This window comes from Acyrthosiphon pisum, chromosome X, assembly GCF_005508785.2.
Source record: "Acyrthosiphon pisum isolate AL4f chromosome X, pea_aphid_22Mar2018_4r6ur, whole genome shotgun sequence".
NCBI classification, from domain to species: Eukaryota; Metazoa; Arthropoda; class Insecta; order Hemiptera; family Aphididae; genus Acyrthosiphon; species Acyrthosiphon pisum.
Window position 1 is genome coordinate 11,128,011 of NC_042493.1, and position 12,299 is coordinate 11,140,309.

Consider the following 12,299-nt stretch of genomic DNA (forward strand, 5'->3'; position numbering starts at 1 on the left):
CAAAAAATTGGTTTACCAAAACCGTAATTCGAACTTGAGAGACATACTGTATTAAAATACGTTGGAGTGCCACTATGCCAACAGACATTAACAGACATATTTGGTATCAATAGCAACCATTTACAAACATTGCCATCATAAATCTCAAAATCCCTGTTATTTGAGCACTTCCCCGGGTCGGACCTCTAATTTACCCTTTTTAAATTAGCCTATCTTCTGACAGATCTTCTATCTCTGTACGAAATTTCATTGCATTCGGATGAATGGTTTAGGAATGCATAAAGGACACACACGTGGCACGTCACACACATAAGTACACAGTCACACACACAAACATTTATTTATATATATATAGATATATATTATAATGTATACATTTTCAATTAGATAACCAACATTGTAATTTGTAAATAAGACACTTTTAAATAATATTAAATCTCATGAGCTTATAATAAATTGTCTCCTAAATCTTTAAGATATTGATGAAATTCAATTCTAATATCTAATTGATATTATTACAGGTTGAAAGAATTGTTATTTGTTTTATATGACTACGGTCTAGATAACACATAACACATTTACAATGAAGTTTTTTAAGATATAAAACCGACTGTAGATTTTTTTATTTCGTTGGAACTCGACAATGAATAACCTAAGATACTTTAAACTTCCACAAAATATTTATATTAGACTAACTGACCCCGTGCACTCCGTTGCTTGTAAAAAATTTCAAAAATGTTAAGTGATTCAAACATTGTTCAATTTGCTATTAATATTCGGTAGAATACTAGAATGGTGTTCAAATAATAAAAAAAAAAAAAAATAGAAAAAAAGAAAATATTTAGTTTAAATTGGCGGATAGTAATAACTAATAAGTAACTTTTTTTCTTACGGAGGATAATCAATTGCTTACAGAAATAAACAAATGTACTGTCTGATTTTACCTATTACCGCGCGGTTAAAAATATAGTACCTAACCAAAATATATCAAATAGGTACTAGTTAAAATTATATCCAATCATAATAACAATTTGATTTTATATAACCAGTGACAACCATTTATAAAAAAAAATAATTATTTCTACTATTACTATTAAAATATGTAACCAATGACAACCATAAATAAACAATAAAAAAATTTCAATATCCATTGTGAATCTCAAAATCCTTGCGTGAGTGTCCTTTAAAATTGTGAATTTTGAAATTCATACAAATTTTGCTTTTATTACCTAAGGTTTGAATATTTAATACAAGATTTCTCATAAGTTTATCTACCTTTAACAAAAAAAAAAGTTTACTGAAAAGCCAAATTAATTTTTCACGACCGTTTGAAGTTTAAATTTGGTTAAAATTAGATATTTAATCAAAGAATAATAATATTGGTTATTTTGTGGTATTCAAAAATATTATTCATGGGTACCTATAAGTACTTGAAACATTTAAAGTATGTATATATAAAGGTATATTATTATACCTACACACAATCATATTTCTTAAATTGAATTTTTCGGCAAAAGTTAATTCAACGTAGTTACTGTGTTACTAGCTCATAGCAAAATAAATTACTTTAATGATAATTTCATAAATTATACCTAGTAATATATAGGCTGACGGTCTGTCTTTGCGGTAAAACATGGCTATAAACATTTTTTTTTTTGCACTTAGCACTTAGCAACACAATAGTATTTTGATAAAAACATTAAATAACTTTTTTATATTTAATGTTTGTTCTAAATGAATTGTGTTTAATTAAATTGTTGATATTGATTTAAAATAATAACTACTTGATTATATTTTGATTTGGGAAGTTACAATTTAATAATATGACTGCCACCGAGGGCGAAAGCAAAGATCAGACTTTAACAACACCTCCCAATAATTCAACGGATAATGAAGATATAACTTTTAATTTTTTTTGCGATATAGTTAAGCAATTGATTTTAAAACGTAATGATATCGGAGGTAAATTATATTATAATAATACTTTAATAGTTTAAAGAATGTTTTTCAAAGTTATTATAATAATTGAATTTGAGAGATCAGTTTTATATCATCTATCGGTTATCTGTAGGTAGTACAGTAGTACATTATACCTATAACTTAAATTTAACATTGTTAATAGGTAAGTATTAGAACATTATTATAAAGTTAGGTTCATTAATAATTTCTTTTAATAATTTTTTTATGCTAATACTTATATTTCTGAATAAAAGGTAGATGTACAAATGTTATATTTAAGTACCTACCTAATCATAAGTAATAACTAATATATCTAATTAATAAACTTAATTATTTAGGTTGCGATTATGTTTATTTGTGTAGGTTTTATTTTAACTTTAAATAACTTCAACACAACTCGTATACGTTATACGTAGCCATATTAACTGATGTAATACTATTATAGATGCTTGTGTATTATCAAGCTGGTTGAGAGTGTTGGAACAAAATAAAAATAAAGTTGTTCGAAATGAATATATAAAACTCATGACGTTGGCATTGCAATATCCAGATCCAATCTGTCCATTTAAAGACCCTCCTCCCGAGACAATTGATCCCTTGGAAAATGGAGTAAAATATGCGTAAATAAATCGTAAGGCGTAACTTCATAATCACAGTATCAAATATCCTCAGGTGATCGAAATGGCGAGAAAATTTTTAAAGAAAGAAGGTACTGCAACGTGTATTGGAGATAGCGAAAAGGATTTAAAGGTCCATTATCCAACAATTAGTACAGCGATGTCCAACGACAAATGCCAATATGCTTCATATCAAGTTATACCGAACGTGGGTGTTCAGTGTTATTACGCCTTTTCAGACGAACCAATGTACAATTGGAATTTATCATCACAAGTATCAGCCCCTAAAGGTGGACCACACGCCACGGGCACTGATTGGGAAAGAGCACTGGCGGGTATTCAATCCCAATCGCAAAAACCGAGCACAGACCAAGTACAAATTCCAAACGCCCGGAAAAATGAAACCACTAAAGAGTAAGGAGTATTATAGATATAAGTACGATAATGATCATTAATATGCAACTTTGATTTATTACCAACAGTGACGAAAGCGAAGTCAAGTCATTAATTTCTGGCAGCAGGGTATCTAGGAAAAAGTAATATGGCTATGTTGTTATTTAATACCCGGAATTATAATATAACATAATATATATATATTGATATATTATTATAACATTATGTACCTATTACCTATACCTACGTGATATATATTAAATTTACATCTTTATAGGAGCGCCATGCGTTTGGGCGAGTGTTTTATACTGTGTTTGAGCGATTATTATAAAATATTAAAGATTAAATTAAGTTGGGTCAAATATATGTGAAGTTGAATTATTAGAGTACATGAAATTCAACGGTAAAATGTCCAGGAAAAATAAATTATAAAAATTTAGTATTTTTATAATATTTTTTATAGTAAAAAAACAAATATATTTTTTAAACTTTAAATTGTAATAATATTTTAACTTGATTTTTAATTTTTAATCACTCATAAAAAAGCCATCCATTTTTAATCTTACCCGTGGAATTCACGGACAGTACCAAGTCTGTTAAAATTAGTGGGGAAATAGATTGATAAAATATTGCCTAAACGTTTCACAGAATATTAAAAATGTCTCCCAAGCACATTACGATTTTTACAAACTCGTTCAAACGTAAACCACCCCTTTATAGAATAATTGAGAGACTGAGAGCATCTCAAATTAGTGTAGAATTATATTACAATAATTATTGTCTAATACTCTATTGTCACTTTTAAAAAATATCTCACGTTTTGTATTACAATAATATGATTTGAGTGTAGTTTTAAAAAGATTTTTAAAAGAACCAAAAATTATGTCACTATAACGATTTATATCAACTATAAATATCAATATATACAATTTAAATGCGCAACATTATTTTTAAAAGTTTTTATATAGGAAATACTGATATAGTGTAAATGCTTATCATTTGTATAATATATATATTATATATTTTTATATTTAAGCTGGACTATAATAAGCAGCTTCATACGGTGGCGTATTTACTGGGGGGACCCCTTAGATCCCACCCCACCAATTGGCACACAATGTACAATTTTATTTTACAGAGTTATGAAAAATTGAAAAATAATTAGAAATGTAACCCTAACTTTTGGAAAATAATGTGCCCCATGAAAAATTCCTAAATACATTTCTCGTAGGCAGGTCTTAGCCCATAGATAGGTAGTAGGTACCTAGTAAATCTTGTTGTATTATAAAAGGGGCACAGTAGCAAGTAAATCATCCTAACGCTAGATACATTTATAATAATAATTATTATTATTATTAGGTCAGATAGATTAAAAGAAAGCGAGCCGGAGACTCCAGATATTTGCAATGTAATGTACATAGAACAACAAAACCGAAATGTGGCTGAAGTATTCGAATGGAATGATGCTAGTTTATTAACTGGAGATATACGACTTGGCGCAGAAATGTGTTCCGATCGCAAAGTTGATGCTCAATTTAAGACACAAATAGAACTCGACAAAGAAGCATTTAATGCCTACGATAAACTTTATCCCGGCGATTTCACAATAGACGTAGAGCAGTCGGTTATCAACGATATAATTCCAGATAAAAAAAACATTGTTACGGAAGCCGGCGATAAAAGTAAAGAATATATTAATATAGTATAATTAGATCCAGAATTATTTATTATTCGTATCATTGAAAACAATATAAATACTTGCATTTGAATGTGCCTTATAACCCACACAGTATTTTAATATTTCCCAACTATGGTAAAAATATTTTCAGGAAAACAATATAGTTGTTAAATTATTTGAGAAAGTTGCGTAAATAATAAGGAAATATTTTATTTATATTTTTTGGCCAAGAAGTTCACATTTGAAAAATATTTTATAAAAAACATTAACAAAACATTTTAATCATATTTTTTCAAAAAGCATTTTCATGGAAACATTATGCAAATATTAAGTCAATATTTTTGTGCAAGTATATAGTTCAATAATTTGTTATAATGAATATAAAATATTTATACAATATTATTGGTCAAATATTCATTATTCAAGCACTCCAAAATATTCACAAAATATCATTTCCCAAATTCTGTGTGGGAAGGGACGCCCAACATGCGTGTGTGCAGCCGCTTTGGTATTAGGGTGAATTGACTTATCAAATTTATTACCATGTAAAACATTACAATTTTTTTAAATGCTCATAAGTCATAACCCACTTTTAGCTATAAATATTATACAATTAATAAAAATTAAAAATCAACTACATTTTCTTATATTATATTCTTACATTACAAATTTGATTATACATATATATATATATATATGTATACATGTCAATTCACTCTCATGTTAACCCAACAATATAAAATTGGTTCTGCTTGACTTCCAGACTCCAAGTCCGTAACTGGGTCCAGGGATACGGAACCCCACCCCCAAAATTGTTTAAAAGTAGAAACATTTTACGAGTTAATATTGTTTATTAACTATTATACCTATTAATAATAGTTTTATATTTTCGTCAAAGCAGTCATAACGAGAATAAAAAGTTTTATATTTTGAATATAGGCTAGTTTGTATTTAATCATTGTAAGGATCGCGAACGCTTATTTTTTTAAGTCTCTGAGTCCCTTTTCTTTTATTTTTCCAATTCGAGCACTGGTTATTTATTATTCTGAATAAAAAGATCTGCAATACATAACTCAGCTTATCGGAGAATTGAAAATTATTATTCATTATACTTGTATCTTTATATTTTATTTGTCATAATTGTATGTATATAATATATATATATATATATATATATATATATATATATATCTCACTGTACTACTATGAATTTGTTTGCTAATATATATATTATAGTTGTAATTTTAATTATAACATACTAAATATGATGTTCACCATCAAGCATACGCGTTCGCAGGGGAGATGCCGGGGATACCATGGCATACCCTGTAGAGTTATCTTAACCATTAAGTTTTTAGTTGTAAGTGTTTTGATTATAAATTAGAATCATGAACTAAGATAGTTCATAGTATATCTTAGTTCAAGAATTTAAACATTTTGATTAATTTTTATATAATTTTTTTATAATAAAATATATTGGCAGTTGAGATAAAATCAAATATTAATTAGATTTCATAATTATATTTTCATAATCACCACAGGTACCTATAAATAATAAAATAGATTGCTAACTCATGATAATATAGTTGAATTCAAAATCCACCATTTTCGTGAGAATTGCGGATTTTGTCACCAGAACATTTTGCAGGCCCCTGCGGTATTCTTTATTTTTATACTACCTACAACTATCAAAAATGAAGAATTTCGATTAATTAGATTATCATTTTTGTCAGTAGTATATATTATGTACAGTCCTGTAAAGTATTTAAGTAACAGTATTCAAATACTTTTTTAAGTATTGAATAACTTTTTAAATACTTTCAGCATGAATTATTTTGAATAGTATTTTAAATACTTTTTGGTATTGAATACTTTGGTTTTTTATTTCGAACATTTTATTTTTATTCGAAATAATTGGTTGGAAAAATATTATTGTCAACTACAATAATAGAATAATAGTTTTATTTAATATTCTGTATTTCTGTGTTAGCCGAATCCCAAAGGTTTGTGAAAACCAGATTTCTAAAAAAAGTAATTGAATATCAATATTCCCTTTAAAACCATATTAGCTAACTATTAGATTACCTACTACCTATGTGTTTATATTACGATAATTAGAAACCCACTTTAAAAACCAAAAGTATTTGAAAAGTATTCCAAATACTTTTTCAAAGTATTTGAGTAGTATTTTAAATACTATACAATTAAAGTATTTGAGTAGTATCTTAAATACTTAAAAAAAATGTATTTGAGTATTTACTCAAGTACTTTTTAAAAGTATTCTTTACAGGACTGATTATGTATAATATGATCAAATAGCTGTAGGTTTTTATACTGTTACTTCATTGGAATGAAATCACAGTAGGTACTTACAAACGTTTCAAATAAAAACAATATATAAACAAATATACAATATAAAAACAATGAACAAGCTAAATAAAATGCATGTTAATTTCTTTTCTCTATATATCGTATGTTCCAAAAGTCCTGTATCACCCTTAGTATCTCCGTGGAAAATCAATATATTTAAATGCAGTTTTTTTTTGTAGTAATAAGTATTGAAATTCTGATTGAATGACATAATATTCAATTTTTTTTTTCAAAAATTCAAAAATCGTCAAAAAAATTTTTATAGGCAAATAAGTTTTTTAAATTTCCAAGATAGCTATTTTGCTGATCGTATTTTTAAAACAGTTCAAAAAAAAAATATTAAAATGTAATCAATTGAGTAATTGTGTACACAAAAACACTAAAATTCACTCTTTAAAATGACGTATTAAGAATTATAGAAGTAATATTATACAAAATATTATAGAAAATTATAGAAGTATTAAGAATAAAATCAAATGCATATTGAATACAAAAAAAAAAAAATATTAATAAAATATTAAAATATAATTTTTACAAGTACCCCCAAAATAAAACAAGATTAAGATTATATATTTGTACCTACTTCTAGCTGAAAAGTTTTATAGTTTACTACTAAAATTAACGGGTTCACTTTACTTAAATGTACACACACATATACGTCTGTTTTCCAACACCTCGCACGATAGCTGATTTTCTTATATTATACTTAGCTACGTCTAACTTTCTTGATCATTACCTAGTTGATAGTTTAAACTATTGTATTATATAATAGATACTCATCATTAGTGGCGAAAATAGGTGGAAGCTTGGAGAGGGCTAAGGCCCCATAAAAAAAAAAATATAGTTTAAAAACATTTTTTTTTGGAGCTTGTGCCTCCCTTCAACATTTTACCTATTTCGGTCACTGCTCATCATATTATCACTTTATCACTTAATATATCCAGGGTAGGTACATTATGTTATAAAATAATAATTAATCTAGTTTAAACTATACAACTTAGCACTATATCTATATATGTAAATAATAATATATGACCAAAAAATTGTCATATAACACATCACAATAATTATAATAATATATATGACACGCTTTTAGAAACGATCTGCAAAGACGAAGAAGAACAACAGCAACAGCCGTCGGCACATGACGGCGGTGGTTGCGGCGGCGCGAGGAAAAAGCAACGCGAGTGCCCGCGGCCGAAATTGTGCACGATACGGCAGAGCGCAGGCCACGGGAACGTCAAACCGCCGCTTGAAGAACGCCGGACCGTAGTCGAGAAGTCGCCGTTGGACCATCATCGTAAACGGATTTCCGAACTGACGCTCCAACTAGCCGCGCTAAATTCCACCGACGACTGCAGCGGCGGCGGCAACACCGATCCGCCGGAGAAACTTCCGTCCACCGCAGACGACCACAGCGTCGCGCCGTCCGGACGTCGTAATCGGGGCGCCGACGACCACTACTGCGGCCGCAGTGGTGCTGACGCAAGACCGGCGCAGTCCACCGAATCGCGCGCCGAACGGCAATTGAACAGCGGATTGCTGTTGAAAAGATCGGAACTGAAGAGCATGCTAGACTTCACCAGCGAATGTTTCGAGGAGGTGAGCTCAATGCTGCGGAGCCCACGAAAGGACCCAAAGAGCGCGGTCAGTCTGGCCCAGGTGTACGGGAGATCCGAGAACAGCGGCGACGGCGAGTCAGACGGCGCGTAAACGCGTATACATATCTACCTCTCTGTACCTAGGTACTATGTTTATATTTTTCAAGAATAAAACGCGTGATTGGTGCCAGTAAAACATTTTAAGCCAAAACCGACTGCGTATACACATTGGTTTACGCCCCTGCACTGGCGTACGCACTGGGTGTGTGGTTAGGTTATTATAATATACTAATATATCCACCTCACCTCACACATCTTAGTATTTTACTCACCAGTTCTTATTTCATAGAGCAGGTATTATACCTACCCAGTGTTCGGAACGTTCACTAAAAAAATGAACTCGTTCATTGGGTCGTTCATTTATTTTTTATACATTTTTTTTTTATGAATCATTTACCTGCTGTAAAGGCTCAGTCAAACAGAGGGTGACTTTTTGTCGGGCAATTAAAAAATAAATCCGGACTTTTTGTACCCAGACTTTTCGTCCGCCATGGTTTATGGGTACGCGGACCGCGGCGGGCAAACGGTCTTTGTATTATTTTACAGTGCCCGCGCGGGCAGCCCGCTTTCTGTTTGACCGAGCCATTAATATAAAAGCCTATAAACATATACAACTCAAGCCAAAAATAAAAATACTATTTAGACTTATATATAATAATATAATTAATTAATATATTTTATAAATATATTTATTAAAGAGCAAATAAATTGAACGTCTTAAAAATCGATCAAGTTCGTTAAAAATATAAACGTCGTTCACGTTCACGTTCTATTTAATAAAACGAATGACGTTCACGTATCGTTCACTAAAAATGAACGTGAACGCGTGAACGTGCGTTCATGAACGACGTTCTTTCCAAACACTGTACCTACCTACTTATTATAACCTATATTTAACTATTATGTTTAGTGCTACCTAAATACATTACCTAAGTCATTAAGACGTATTCACTGTAGTAACATTATATGGAGCACTGACCAGGATAGATATATAATACATCCACCTTGACACTGACAAAACCATATTAAATGTGAGTATGTAACATGTATGACCCATTACGACAATATACGATAGCCGAAAAAGATTGAGAACGGCAAAATGCCTAAATATATATATTCTTTTAACTTTTAAATTTAATAATTTTTTATCGAACGATTGAGCACGATATTTGGTACTCACCCTTGATATAAATATCAAAAATCAACATATAGAAAGTTTGATCACTAAGATAGTGGCTCAAGTCGTTTTATGGTCTTTAATTTTTAAGTCACGAAGAAGTCGAAGATCAGTTTTTAGAGTTATGAGCTATTTTAGAACAAGGTAAAAAAAGAATTGGCGAAAAAATAAAAATAAAAAAGCGGGTAAGTGGATGTTGCTCTGTTGTACAGTAGATTATAAGTGGGCCACTGAAATAGATGGTATTAAATTTGAATTCAATGATATATTATTATATTATATCATTGCAGGTATACGAAAAATGATTCTAAGCGGAGACAATTTGTCAGTCTTGGATATTTTATATTATATTTATATTGTTATTACTTATTATAGTTATTATTAATATGGTAGGTACCATAACATGGGATCATTTTGAATATAATTTATTTAATTATTTCTATATACCTATAAAAAAAGGATTTGAGTTAGAAATTTGATGCCAGTATGCATAATAAATGTATGTGTCACAATATAACACATAACAAACCATAACACCATTATATTGTTATGGTGTATATCTCTATACACCATAACATTTTCCAAATATTTTGAGCTCTTTACGGATATTTTCAGTTTCCATTTTTTTAAATTTTTTTCTAAAAATATCAATAAAATTTTATTTATTGGTTAAAAAAGCTTGAAAATTTAATAGAAGGCTCCTAGTACCTATATTGTTTCAAAGGTAGATGAAAAAAATTAAAGTCCATAGTCACAGTTTTTTTTATAAGCATCTAAAGTTCAAATATTTACAAAATACGTAAAAATAACGAAAATTTGCAAAATATTTTGAGTTAGAAATTCATAAAATTTTTTCTTTCATAAGTTTGTCTATCTTTATCGAAAAAAAAAAATGTCTTCAAGCAAATCAAATTAAATGTTCATAAGCGTTTGAATTTTATATTTTTACAAGATTGGATATTCATTCCATTTCTCACGTAGCGGATTTTGTTATTTCGTTATAATTCAAAAACGAATAACTGTAGACACATGGCAATTTCACTGAATGTTCATATTTTCATTTTCTATACACCATAAAATTTTAAAAATAATTGGCTCTTTTTGAGCTGTTTACGGACATTGTCAGTTTTCAATTTTTTTAGTTTTTTTTTTCTATAAATATCAATAAAAATGTATTTGTTTGGTAAAAAAAAATGAAATCGTTATTTTGGTTATTCAACATGTGATCTCGCCCAAATGTTAACTTTAATTAACTATAAAAAAACTGTATATATTTTAGATTTTTTGATTACATAATTAACTACTTACGTGAAATATTCTTTTAAATTTTCAATCCTTATTTATAAAAGTTAAACATTTTATACATTTTTAACAATAAAATAATTTGTAAATTTTCAATTTGATAAATTATGTCAAAATGTGAACTTAAAATGTTTATAAACAAAATCTTGACTTTGTATTTTTAATATTTTTAAGTTGGTATTGTAACAATGAGTGAGGTGAATTGTATTAAATCGAGTGAATATAGCATTTTGTAAAAATTTTAACTTAATAAATTTAATTCGACTTTCAGGTAGAGATTTTTTTATAAAGGTGGACAAACTTATGAGAAATCTTGTATGAAAGTATCAAATAGATATTAGATTTTAAAATAAAAATTTTTATGAATTTTTAGCTCAAAATAATTTGCACAGTTTTGTGAATTTTACGTATTTTGTCAAAATTCAAACTTTAAATCCTTAAAAAATGGCGTCTGGAAATGTCCGTAAACAACCCAAAATAAGTCAAAATATTTTGAAAAGTCATGGTGCTAAAAAATTCTAATATAAACATTCAGTGAACATTTCATGTATCTGCGGCAATTTTTTATAGAGTTACCACCAAAAACCAAAATCGTTATTGTCAAAAACAAATTTTTAAATTCCTGTTTTCCTTAATTTTTATATTATTTTTCCCAGCGCTTTTGAAAACTATTGGGAATATCAAAACCTCCCGAAAGCATCAACTAGATTTACTTTCCCATCGAACAAGATACTGTTGAAGAATATCGAAGTAGTTTTACTGCCTCAAAACGGTGGTAATAACAGACACAAAAATAAAAAAAGGTGGGTAAGTGGATGTCGCTCTGCTGTACAGTAGGTTACAAGTGGTTATTACAATAGAAGTTGAAAAATATTAAAAATACATAGGCACAATTTACTTTTATATGAATTTAAATTCTAATTTTGACAAAATTTTTCAAATTTCAAATTTAAAAATGTATAAAACGTATAATGTATAAAACTTTTATAGCTAAAGGCTGAAAATTTAAAACAAGGTTCCACGTAAGTAGGTTATTCTGTAACCAAAAAATCTTAAAAATATAAATGCAGATTTTTATATAGTTATTTTATATTAAAATTTGGACGAAATCATATACCTATGGTTATTTGTTATATACTATA

General features: G+C 28.8%; 1 protein-coding gene across 1 annotated transcript; it reads left to right on the plus strand.

The window, feature by feature from the left end:
* Positions 1 to 1,670: 1,670 nt before the first annotated feature.
* On the plus strand, positions 1,671 to 8,829 carry LOC100572133. The gene is made up of 6 exons (XM_003248123.2): positions 1,671 to 1,962; positions 2,405 to 2,568; positions 2,632 to 2,990; positions 3,059 to 3,112; positions 4,329 to 4,651; positions 8,114 to 8,829. Exons 1-6 carry the CDS (start codon positions 1,824 to 1,826, stop codon positions 8,728 to 8,730), a joined length of 1,656 nt encoding a protein of 551 aa, XP_003248171.1. The 5' UTR covers positions 1,671 to 1,823; the 3' UTR covers positions 8,731 to 8,829.
* Positions 8,830 to 12,299: the final 3,470 nt, after the last annotated feature.

What these genes read in the sequence shown, in the direction of transcription:
- LOC100572133 (XM_003248123.2), top strand. Translation starts at nt 1,824, where the DNA reads ATGACTGCCACCGAGGGCGAAAGCAAAGATCAGACTTTAACAACACCT. An exon ending in AAAACGTAATGATATCGGAG is followed by an intron (nt 1,963 to 2,404) that starts GTAAATTATATT and finishes ATACTATTATAG; the next exon opens with ATGCTTGTGTATTATCAAGC. An exon ending in AGCAGGGTATCTAGGAAAAA is followed by an intron (nt 3,113 to 4,328) that starts GTAATATGGCTA and finishes TATTATTATTAG; the next exon opens with GTCAGATAGATTAAAAGAAA.